General features: G+C 35.8%; 1 protein-coding gene across 1 annotated transcript; it reads left to right on the forward strand.

Moving 5' to 3' along the window:
* The first annotated feature begins 723 nt into the window (after positions 1-723).
* Positions 724-11206, forward strand: LOC143540658 (protein RICE SALT SENSITIVE 3-like). Its single transcript, XM_077033656.1, has 8 exons — positions 724-937; positions 1077-1130; positions 1302-1469; positions 1849-1954; positions 6419-6460; positions 6553-6609; positions 7023-7383; positions 10995-11206. The coding sequence occupies exons 1-8, from the start codon at positions 801-803 to the stop codon at positions 11204-11206; spliced, it is 1137 nt and encodes a 378-aa protein (XP_076889771.1). The 5' UTR covers positions 724-800.
* Positions 11207-13466: the final 2260 nt, after the last annotated feature.

Below are 13466 nucleotides of genomic sequence, written 5' to 3' on the forward strand. Positions count from 1 at the left end.
AATGAATGGTGGTTTAGGGTTTAAGGTTGGTTTAGGGGATATTTATATCCCTTAAAGCCCATGGACCTAAGGCCCATTCTCATTTAACCCATCTCAATTAGTCTAAGTCTATGATCCGTTCTTTACTCGATGTTAATTAATTAATAACGCGAAATCACTAAACGTAACTTTCTTTATTCAACATTATAAATTTTAGGATGTTACAATTCTCAGCGCTGCAATATATGTCAATATGTGTGTAGTATGTTGTACATAAATAGAGATAAATGGTATATATGTCAGTCAAGCCAACACTTATAAAGAGAATTGAACAATGAGAGAACCTAGAAAGTTGTTTTTTTGTTTGAATACTCACACATATATAGGGTGGTTATCCAACAAAATCTCTTACATTTAAAAATTTAAAAAGGGTAAGACACAATGAGCCGCAAAATATAACACAAATGCTGAGTGATATAACACAATGTCGAGAAAAAAATAGCACAGTGACGAAAATAAACAAAAAGCACATTGATTTATAAAAAAGAGACAATGATCTTAACAAAAATTCTAAAATTTACAAGCTGCAAATCGAAAAGCGAAAACCTACAATCCAATATTGTAGAGTTCGATGAGAAGGTTCTAATGCCGCTAGTTTGAATTCAATCGGAGTCTGTTCAATACCCTTCCTAATATTATACTGGTTTTGGGAGACATTATATAAAGAGAGAAAAGAGGGTTTGGTTTAGTTTCACCTCTTAAAGAGAAAAGGATAGATACAACTTTGTGTTCTAGAGAGAGAAAGTTGATATAGAGAGAGAATGGAGGAACAACTAAACCAATCAACATTAACTCATCTCCTTCAACATACATTAAGAAGCTTTTGCATCCATGAAAACTCACAATGGGTTTATGCTGTTTTTTGGAGGATCTTGCCTAGAAACTACCCTCCACCCAAGTAATCTATTTATTTATTTATTTTACTTTTTGTAACGTTAAATATAAATTAACTAAACCCATAAAAAGTTAAATACAAATTATGCAATTTGTATCTCTACGATGTAGGTATGTTTTCTTAATTAATTAATTAATTACAGATGGGATACTCAAGGAGGAGTATATGATAGGTCAAGGGGCAACAGAAGAAATTGGTATGTTAATATTCTATTATATTATAATCCAACTTATTGTCATATAAATATTTGTATCATAATTTATAGCTTATTAATTCTTAGTAAACTATTTAGGTTAGTTTTTTTTTTCTTTTTTATGTTTGAATGAATAATCTACTAATTATATTATTACTATTTTTAAATAAATAGGATATTGGCATGGGAGGATGGTTTTTGCAATTTTGCAGCCTCGACGGCCGGCGAGACAAGCCCGGCCGACTCTATGGCTTACGCAAACCACGAATACCAACAATACCTTGGCCTTCAACCGGAGCTTTTCTTCAAGATGTCACATGAAATTTATAATTATGGCGAAGGGTATTTGGGAATTTAATTTTATATTTTATATTTATACATTTATAGGGTTTATACCTAGCTAGTTTCATGCCTTATCTATCAAGTAATTAGTTGGGTGCATGCTAGTTATTTGTAATTAGTACAAGGTATGTACTATCTAAACTAATATAATGTTTTAAACGGTTAATTTTTTTTATAAAGAGTATGGTCGGTCGATTGGCAAAGTGATCGAGGAGGCTAGATCGATGGTTTTCGATAATGTTTTATCCGGTTCAATCAAAAGTTGTTAGTTCAGATGTGTTGTGTCCATAAACGGTTGAGTATATATGTCTGGTCCGGTTTTTAAAACATTGCATAAAACTTCATCATGGTTGCTGTTTAATTGTTTTTTTTCTTTCAGATTAATTGGAAAAGTTGCAGCAGATGATGGTCATAAGTGGATTTTTAAAGAGCCAATTGATCAAGAAATTAATTTCTTGTCTACTTGGAATAACTCATCAGACTCAGTAAGTAAAATACCAAAATTTACTATTTTTTCTATTATTGTTTATTAATATTCAATAAGTTGTCTGTGATTAATTAAGTGCTTTAATTGATATAAAAACACTTTGTGGTTACAGCTTTGATGATGTAAGAATTGAAGGTATTTGCATTTTGTTGAGTACGTGATTATAAATATAAATCCATAATCTAATTTTGTAATTGTATTTTAGAAATGCCAAAAGTTAATATTTCTTATAAATGCTCAATTATTTATTTTTATTTTTCTATTAAAAATCTTAAACATGAATTTTTAAAATTTAATATAAACTTTTACTAGATTTGAAGCAGATTATCAAGTTTCATAAATGTATAAACCCCATCAATGATTTTTATTTCTCAAACAGTTTCAAGCAAGTTTATAAGATTGTAAATAGTTAGAATTTCGTATAATTATTTGCGTCAAAACTGTTCTGGTCAAATTTTAAATATTTCAATAAATGCATGCAATTCACCAAATTCCATCTGTATGATTAGTAAACAGTTTAAGCGTTATTAAAACGAAAAAAAAAAGCGTAAAATACTAAAATATATACACGGGTTAAAGATTATGATTTCTTTTTTTTTTTACTTAAAATAAGAACAATGATTAAATGTTCACAATTTCATACGTACAAGGTTTGCACGTTTAGTGAAATATATATAAAAGCTCTAACTAATTTGTCTCTTACACTTCATTCTCGGGTTTAAAATACGAAGAAAAGAAACGATAAGATTGGATAGGGAAAGAAAAGAAAAGAAATTATATATTTAAAAGACATTCTCGAGTTAAAATAAAATAATAGAAAAAAAAATGTTAATTGCATTCTTGAGTTAGATAGAAAGGAAAAGATAGGAAAAAGATTGTAAATTTACAATCATGTCCTCATTATTGAGTAAAATAGTAAGGAAAAGATAGGGTAAACTAGTAATATTGTACATGACTATAAACTTTCCTTCTGAATCAGACCATATTTGACAGGAAAGTTTTAAAGAAAAAAAACCATAACTTTTCTTTTCATTCTCTTTCTTTTCTTTTAATGAAAAAACTCAAGAATGAAAAAAGAAAATTTTTCTTAATTTTTCTTTTTCAAACCTTTAAATAAAAAACTTAAGAATGCCAGTGTTATATTTACATGTTTATCTATGGCCAATGTGTTCTCGTATGGATATGTTTAGGGGTGTGCAGTTATCGGGTCGAATCGAAAAAACCCGAAAACCGACCCGAAAAAAGACCGAAACCGGACCTAACTCTGCATTTCAGTTGCTATCGGTTCTAGATTTGATAAATTTTCGGTTTCGTCTGAAACGGAAACGCCGCATGAAACCCGAACCGACCCGAAGAAAGTTCCAACTTAACCCTTTCGTATGTGAAGAGGTAGGTCCCAGCAGAGCCCGGTTGGACCCGCAAGACTCACCTTGAAGAGGGACGTCTGCGCAAGGACCAACTGGTTCCGCAGGACCCACCATGCTCAGAGATGAAGACCTTACGCGCAGTACGCCAGCTGTTCCCGCAGGGAAAGCCTCCCAATGGTGAAGTACCCCGCCTGTCCCCGCAGCTGCGGATACAAGCCATCAGGGAAGGCTACCCGCACTAATAGCAAGGCTACACGCACAAGGCACTAACTCTCAATAATTCAGTGTCACCTGAAGGAATGAGCAAGGCGGGAATACTCCCGCCCAAATGAGCCAGTCCGTATGCTTCTGGAAGATCTTTTATACTATACCTGCCAAGGTATGGACAAAATAGACAAGATCTGACCAAAGCAGCCCATGAACCAATCACAGGGTGACAGCTCACCGACAACAGTACGAGGAGGAGCATGCTCTAGTACTGTTTGTCACTATTAGCCGCTGCCTACTCACCAACCCTTGTCGTGGCACGCACATAGCCTGCAGTTGGTGGAAAGGGAACAGTACACAGCCGCCCTTGTCATTATCAGCCGCTGCCTACCCACCAACCAGCATGGCACGTGCGTAGCCCATAGTTGGTAGAACAGGAATATTATACAGCTGGCTGTACCTGCTTGGAAACCTACCTTCGGCTATAAATACTCCAACACCTTGGAACGGTATCATCTTGTATCTTATCTTCTCTAGCAATCTCTCTTTATATACACATATTCAGAGCAATCTAGTCTGATTCTCACGCCGGAGGGTGGTCACAAGGAGGAACCCCCCTTCTCAGTGACGAGCTCACGGTGTCTGTTTTGCAGGTCATCAAAATAACCATCTCTGCCGGACCTAACCCTCGTGGGAAACATTATTTAACCCCCAGATTATCCATAATCTGCCCGGGGTCGATTAGTGTTTCTTCAGTATGTTTCCACTGACTACTTAAAGTGAAAAGAGAAAATCAAAGTAAATGCTGAAAATTTTAGCTCCATGACGGGGATCCGACAAAGCTTTAGCATGGAGATGGAGAAGATGAAAAACCAAATGCATCCCACCAATACCTTTCTTTTCTTATTTTATTAAACAAAGTGGCCAATATTAAAATACTGCTGATAAGACAATACAATGATGCAATTAACCTTTTGCTAACTGTGTTGCCAACTTTTTAGTATAACAAAGTTTTGAAAAGTCTAATCCCACCCCCCCCCCTTTTTTTTGGAACCGCAACTTACATCAAACAAGCCAAACTAGCAAGAAGCTAAGGCCGACAATACCACACAACAGAAAGAAACACTTAGAAAGAAAAATTACACCACTTTCTCCAAGATAAGTTTTTGAATGACGATCTGCTCTTTATTCAAAGAAACGCCAAAGATTTAACGTCATCAATCACCTTAACAACCGAGCTCTCCTTATTTTCAAAGATAGTTTGGTTCCTTACTTTCCATATGCACCAACATGTAGTCATAATATACCTTGTAGAACCTTTTTCTTTTTGTTGCAAAGAGGAGCTATTTTATGAATTGTAAGAAGATCACGAACCACGAATGCGAAAATAGGAGGGATCTTACACCAAGAGCCAATATACTGCCGAATGCGATTTGCCATTTGACACGAGAGAAGCAATTGATTTGCATTTTCCGGGCCTTCCTCACAGAAAGAGCAGATGGTCATGTTGACTAGAATGTTTTTAAAAGCAAGAACTTCCCGAGTCGGTATCCAGTCCATCTCAGCTTTCCACATAAAAATATTTATTTTTTTGGGACCCAATTGTTCCATCCCATTACAAATGAACCATTCAAACAAAAAGTATTAAACAAAACCGTTTTCATAGATGCCACCGAAAAATCTCCCGAAGAGTCAGCAGTCCAAACCCATTTGTCTAGTTGATCCGAAAGATTTACATGTTGTAGTAAATTTTTTAAATCAACCAATTCATTTCTTTCATCCCCACTCAAAGACTTTCTTTTCCATTTTCACTTCCAAGAACAAATCCTCTCGTCAAAGCAATCCACAACATAACAAATTTTATAGCTCACATTTGCAAAAAATTTATAGGTGATCAGTATTTTTATTAAATAATGATTAATGACATCTTAGTTATATTTTTTTTAACTAATTTTATATTTAGTTTTGAAAACAACAATTTATACAAAATAAAACAATAAATTTTTTATTCCCTTGTTTATTTTGTTTAAAATTTAAACCGTATGTAATAACAAAATTCATTCTTAAACATATAAAAGTTTTACAAATAATAAATAAAAATATGATTTAATATAAGAATAAGAAGAAAGCTATATTCAAAAGAACTGACGGTCTAGATAGTAGAGTTTGACATTAGATACCAAGCTTCTAATATTTAGTACCAATATAATATTGTTTTTGACCTCCTTTCCTTCATCATTCTTCTTTTTTTCTTCTCTGCACAGAGTATAGCAATACAATCAAAGTGTTCTTTACTTCGTAGACATCATTTTCTCTCTTAACTTTAACAACTCAGTGTCAAAAACTTCAACGCTACCACCGTCATCCTCGCTTTTGACAGAAAAATTTCTCCGATGAGCAGTTTCCCTCTTCTCCCAGTGCTTTGAAATCGGTTTTGGTTTCGGTCTCGGTCTCAGTTTTTTCAAATTTCGGATCTCAGGTCGGGTCGGTTTTATACCAGGTCGGTCCGGTTACTTCAACTTGAACAGCCCTAAAATATGTTTGTATTATAATGTTTTTTTTAATAGAACAACTTATATTTCTCATTAATTACAATAAAGTGACAGATAAACGGGCAACAAACTGCGCCGCAACCAACTTTTGAATAGATTTAGATGTGTATTAAACATATTCTTTTCAATGTTAACATACTTCTAAATTAATTTGTTCACGTAGCATGTATACGTAGATGCTCCCATATATAAAGAGTGTAACGAAATCATAATATTAGCTAATTGGTGATTATGTTTTGAAGGTCTTAATAAATACCTACAATTCATTATTTAAGTTTTTGCAATAGTTAAGATCATTGTTTATAGTTTAACTTTTTATATTTGCTTGAATAACAGTATCCTAGGACATGGGAGGCTCAATTTCAAGCTGGTATAAAGGTGTATATATGCATAATGTGCACAATGTACAATACTTATATGGAGTTTACTATAACCTATATCTAAATAAAAACTTAATGGTTTATTTTTAGACTATTGCTTTGGTTGCTGTTAAAGAAGGTGTTATTCAACTAGGGTCCATTAACAAGGTTCTCTCTCTCTCTTTAAAGAAGGTTTTCGTGCGAACCGTGTGAAATAATGAAGAAAAAACACGGTCGCAATTTGATAATTATGTTGAATATACAACGTAACTACACTATATCATAAAATATAACTAAAGTAATAAAATTATACTGCAATATTACAAATAAAGTGGTTAATTTATTATGCTACAATTTACAAGTAGCGAAATAAATTTACTCTACTTTTAGGTAATTTGTTTATCTAGACTTTTATTTAATTATTTGTGCAAAAAAAAACTTTTGAATAAGCAGTTTGAAGTTGGTTGTCGTGGTTATTACAAACTGCTTATTCTCAAAAACCTTAAATATATAAATAATCTTGATAAGCAAACTCACATACAATGATAATAATAATACCATTCATTTTTTTGTGTCAAAAGGTGATTGAAGATTTAAGCTATGTTGTGATGCTAAGAAAGAAATTGAGCTACATAGAGAGCATTCCAGGGGTATTATTACCACATCCATCATCCACATTGTATTCTTATAAATCACAAGGATACAATATCCCGGAAGTATGGCCTTTCCATGGCCGCAGAGACTTACCCGACGATTACAATCAACCAATGAGCATAACTCCATCCATGAGCAGCCTTGAGGCTCTCTTATCCAAACTCCCTTCAGTTGTGCGAGTTTCTTTATCTCCGGTGGAAGCTCTGCCTTATTGTGAGACAGGACCGTCACTGGAGAAAGAAGTGGTGGAGGAGGAGGAAGATGTGGATATTAAAGAGGTGGGAGAGTGTAGTAGTTCTATGTCTTATTGTCACCATCATCATTTTCAACATCAATGATTCAAATGTAACAAGTTGCATGACCAATAATAGGCATTAATAAGGTAGATTAATTTAAGTTAATTAATAAATTAAGTAGAATTGGTTGTTTATGTATTAGTTTAATCATTGTTAGTTAATCTTTTATTATATACTTAGTCGTTTAATACGAGACTAATTTTAAGTAAAGAATTGGGAGAACTGTATAAAATATTATATATATGTTGTTATAACTACAGAAAATCAAACAGTTAGTAACAATATAACACTGTATTTTACTTTTTTGTTGTATCTGATTAGCACTATATACAAGTGCTTATGCAATTCTTGCCTGTTGATTATACACTCTTTTCATAATCCATACTATATTCGACTGACTGCATCACGTTAAGGCGTTTAGATGTCTCTTATTGTTCACTATTCGGTGTTGTATATGACTTATAAACAACTTGGACGATTAAAGTTTGTAAGAGTTTCAAATACACGCCTTATATGTAAAAACATCAAACTAGAACACTCAACTTTGAAATTTGTGTCTATTATACAAGCCAGAATATCGAGATATGACAAATACGGTTGCTGAAATCACTTTGATCACTCATCTTCTCTGTCACGTCAATGCTTTACCCCCCCCCCCCCCCCCATCGTTATGCTCTACTATGTGAAAGCCTTGGTGTGATTTTTCTAAGTCAAAATCCCATCTTTCACCGACGAGCGAAGCGAATTGACATCGACTATCATTTTGTTTGAACACGTCGCCTCGGGTAGACTTCACACCCCAACCATGCAAGCTCCAAGTGATGTGTTGATTCATTTTCGACTTTTAAAAGTTTGAACCAAATAATAAAACTCCATGAAATAATTCATTGGTGGAATGTATGTCTAATTCATTGAAATTCGTATTAGGTTTGCATAACCACATCGTACGTAACTATTAACTCATTTAGTGATATGAATAAATGATAGTTCTAGAGGTGTCCTTTATGAACCCAAACACAATATGTCAAGCCCAATTCATGATGATTCAGTTTTTGCAAGCCCAAGTTATAAATGTCCCATTAGGGTTATGTTCACTGAACTCCTATAAATATAAGGCTCCCTAACAACCTATGCATGTTCATCTTTAAGACGGCGTTATGGCTGAGCTTTTCAAAGTTGCTTATTTGCTTTTCAAAAAGCAAATAAGCAAATATCATAAAATTATTTCTAGGTTTTGCTTTTTGTTGTATGTTAAAGAGATGGTTTTCAGAAGCAAGAAAATCCAAACTTTTTGTTTTGTTTTTTTGCTTTTGGAATACCAAATTACAAATATACATACCATTCCATTATCTGTAAAACTAGTAAATATATAAGACTGTTCTTTTTGGTCATCTTACCCACTTTTTGGTTTTTACAATCACAAAATCCAATCCAAACGCTACTTTTGAAAAAGTAAATAAGCACTTTTCCAAAAACACTTTTGCCAAAAGCACTTTTGAAGTTAAATAAGCTTAGTCAAACACCCTCTTAGAGATCAACATAATTGCTCTACGATAGTAACAGACATATAGACTCCGTCTCGTCTTCTCTTAACCAAAACCATAGAGCATTTATGCTGATCTTATGGTGGTCGGGATTTTGTTATCTATTTGCAACATTCCTAGGACCGACAATGAACGATACTTCGTTTTTCTCTAGATCTCCAGATATGTGTTCTTCATATATTTTTCTTGGATCTACGATTTTCAGATATTTGTTTCTCTATCTCTACACATGTGTCAAGAAGGAATTTATGACAGCTGTAGAGGTACCTTTCCAGATGAGCTAAAACACAATATGTTATTTTTTTGTACAAATAAGTTTTCAAGTATTATTGAGTTACCTATAGGAAAATTTTTCAATTTTCACAAAAATATTTCAATTTTCTCAAAATTTTCATGCGTGACTGGGTTTGATGCTTGGCACCGACGATATTTGATGACCATCTTTTTAGAGAAAACATTTAAAAAACATGAACTTAACTATAATATAAAATTCAACTTAAAAGAAAGTTACCCCCTCCGAATCTTCCATTCAATGTTTCACCCAACCTAGGGTTGTCAATTCGGGTCTTATCGTATTTAACTGGTTAGAAATGACGCGCTTAACACAAATATCAAAAATGAATATGGCTCCTTTAACTAATTTATACATCATGTCTTTTAATACACTTTTAAGTTTCATGTACCAATAAGGAGAATGATGGAGTCTAACCTACTAATTGCAATTATTTAATCGCATAGCATACTTTATTTATTAACATGTTTTATCATATTTTAGATAAGTGTCCAATTAAAGGCCATCCAAACATGTTAAATCAATTGGACTCCACAAATACATAGTCTTGCAGACAATTTGGTTAACGTTATAATTAAAGACAAGTTTTTAGACAAGCCTGCTGGGGATGGAAATCTATGAGAAAAAAGGAAGACAAGGAAGGGTAGAATAAGAAGAACAAAGATGCCTCTAGTTCAGAAATATCAAAACTGGTAATATATTTTAAATGTTACTCGGGATTTTTTGTTACACACACCAAGAAGAGGCTCAAGTTGCAGCCACTGAGGATGTATTTGTAGGTCCGGAGTCCGACGCTAGAGGTGCAAATGACAAATCGGACGACACACCAATAATTTGTTTTTGATGAAATGCATGAATGACAGAAGAGGCGCAAGCTATGGCCCGTGAATGTATTTGTGGGTCGGGAGTCCGACGCGGGAGGTGCGAATGACAAATCGGACGATAGCGGATAGTGCAACTTAGCTTGTTTGGCAGTTTGAAATTGAATAGGTACACAAACGGGGTTGAGAAATATAGGTAATCCCAAAGACCCCTCTATATGAATGGCGGAAAGATTTTGTGGATTGTCATATCATATGAGTCGATGTGAATATAATAACTAGTTTTTATAATCTGGTCTTTCACCTGCCAAATTAATACGAAACAGAATTAGTAATGATCTTAAAGATCATTTTGTTCATGAGCAACATTCAACCCGTAGTCCATAGACCTGGGACTTGTCTGAAACAGGAAAACAGTTGGTTGATTGAGGCTAAGCCAAACGGGCCACTTTCCCTTATAATGTGCCAAAAGCATAGCGAACATACGATCAACCGACCCTAAAATAGCCATGTGTATCATAACGGGCCTCTCCCGTTTAATATCATCTTCTGCGTTTAGCGATTTTACTTAACACGTGTAATATATTAAACAAAGAAATTAGAAATGTGTGCTGTAAAAGTAACTAAAAATAAGCCAACTTGTATAAATGTGAGATATAAAGCTTTCTTTGCTTCGGAAACAAAGTGATCATCATCATTTAGTCCATAGAAATAGGGATTCAATTTTGCGTGTTCTTCAATGATTATGATTGATTTGTCTAGAATTTACGTTTTGAGAAGGCCCTCAAAATATTATTTTAAGGGTTTAGGCTTATAACTGATTAGTCTTGAAATTATATTTGGAGTGACAGAGTATTATCTTATGTTATTATTTAATCAAATGCTTCAACTGGATTGTTCTTAGTTAGCTATTCCATCCTTTTCTAACTTATTTGGTTAACTACAGATGATGTAGAGCCTGTTGTTGAGGCTGTCGAACCTGCTAGCGGTGGAAATCCAGGGGAGAAAAAGAAACACAAGAAGAGGAAGAATAAGAAGAGCAACAAAGACGCAACCAGTTGGGGTAATGTAGTTCAGGCTATGGCCCGTGATGACATATTTGTGGGTCGGGAGTCCTACGCCGGAGGTGCAAATGAAAGATCAGATGATAGCAAATAGTTTAGCAAGTACTTTATTCATAATCTGGGTTTTCCTACAATATTGACAAATCTTTTGTATGGTTTTCATTAAATGATGAACAAATGATTAGAAGATGAATCATAAAAGGTTACTTTTTTTATATACCAAGGCATTTTACAAAATTAAATGAAACGTTGGGACCAATTTCCGCTAAGCGACTCGATTTTGTTTTTACTAAATTCGGGTGTAACACCAGATCCCGCATCAAAAACATTTGTAAAACTCATCACATGGAAGAAATGTTTGCATAAAGATTATAACCAATTTTTTAATGGTAATGTCATACTAAAATAATGTCATAAAACATTTATAGAAGATACGCTGGCAAAGACCAACTTGGTTCAATCCACGCATGAGGGTGGACATGGTATTTGGTTCCAAATAAATCTTCTAAATCTTGTTCAATGTTTCGACCATTGAATGTGTGATACTTGCGTGTTTCTAGAGAATAGAACACTATCTTCCCATGCTTGGAATCTAAGCGTGGAAAGTAGATCTTGTTCTCTATTTCTGGCATTTTGGCTTCCATGTAGAGAGACGTAGTACCACAAATGTAAATCATATACCTTCCTAAACTATCTAGTTTCTCCCATTTTAGTGCATGTCCATTCAGGCGTAGCACCTCAGCAAACTCTCCCAACTCGTCCAAGACGACTAGTAGAGGATGCAAATCACAATTTACTAGAATATGTTGTGCAAATCTTCTTCTTGGGGCTTCAGCTACAACGGCGTTCTGAAAGGAATTGCCTTCCTCATTTACCAAGAAAATATGAAGCGCTCCCTCGTTCAAGGCAAACTGAAGAGGTAGGTCCCAGCAGAGACCAGTTGGTCCCGCAAGACTCACCTTGAACATGGACGTCTGCGCAAAGGCCATCTGCTCCCGCAGGACCCACCATGCTCATAGAATCTTACGCGCAGTACGCAAGCTGTACACGCAGGGAAAGCCTCCCAATGGTGAAGTACCCCGCCTGTTCCCGCAGCTGCGGATACAAGCCATCAGGGAAGGCTACCCGCAGACAGCAGGGCTACACGCACAAGACACTAGCTACTTCAGCAGTCACGTGAAGGCATGAGCAAGGCGGGAACAATCCCGCCCAAATGAGCCAGTCTGATTCTGAAAGATCTTCTGTACCATACCTGCCAAGGTATGGATAGGACAGACGATCTGACCAGAACAGCCCATGAGCCAATCACAGGGTGACAGCTCACCGACAACAGTGCGAGGAGGGGCACCCTCTAGTACTGTTTGTCACTATTAGCCGCTGCCTACTCACCAACCCTCATTGTGGAGCAGGCGCAGCCTACAGTTGGTGGAATAGTATTACTGTTGGCCGTAACCTATTCACCAACCAGCATGGCCTGCGTACAATCCACAGTCAGTGGGACGTGCATAGTCTACAGTTGGTGGAATAGTGCAGCCGACTTTATTACTATTGGCTGTAACCTACCCACCAACCAGTATGGCCTGTGCGTAATCCACTGTTGGTTGAACAGGAATACTATTCAGCCGGCGGTACCTTCTAGAAAACCTACCTTCGGCTATAAATACTCCAATATCTTGGAATGGTAAGATCAATCTACTATCTCGTATAACTTACTTGATAATTGCTCTAATAGTATTCATATACTTTTATATTCAAAGAGCAATATAGACTGATTCTCACGCCGGAGGGTGGTCACAAGGAGGAACCCCCCCTTTCTCAGTGACGAGCTTACGGTGTCTGTTTTGCAGGTTCCCTAAAGTACAACTTACTCTGCTGGACCTAACCTTCGTGGGAAACATTACCTAGCCCCCAGATTATCCAAAATCTGCCCGGGGTCACTTAGTGTTTCTTCATTGGCGCCATCCGTGCATTAAGCTAGAACTACATCTTTCTCCAGTTTTTCAAAACTTCCAAGATGACTAGAGAAATTCCGGTAACCACAACCCCAGCCACTGGGGTTAACACCGGCAACACAATGTTTACAAACACTACCCCAGCCACCCAAGCTGGGGCAAGTGAAATACATTTTACGAACACTACCCCAGTCACTCATGTAGGGGCAAGTGGAGTAAATATTCCACTGGGATTCACTGATGCCCAGCTGGAAAAACGACCTCGAGCTCCTCGCCAAACACTTGATCAAGTGAAGGCATGGGCCGAGGCACGTCAAAGAGAATTTCAGGCTGAGTTGGACGAACGCTTGCGTTCAGTCCAACAAGCTGAGGAATTCGGTAGTACTCGCCAGCACCTCAACA

Source organism: Bidens hawaiensis, unplaced genomic scaffold (assembly GCF_021521415.1).
Source record: "Bidens hawaiensis isolate Kalapana, Puna unplaced genomic scaffold, B.hawaiensis_p1.1 tig00012287_1, whole genome shotgun sequence".
Taxonomy (NCBI): domain Eukaryota; kingdom Viridiplantae; phylum Streptophyta; class Magnoliopsida; order Asterales; family Asteraceae; genus Bidens; species Bidens hawaiensis.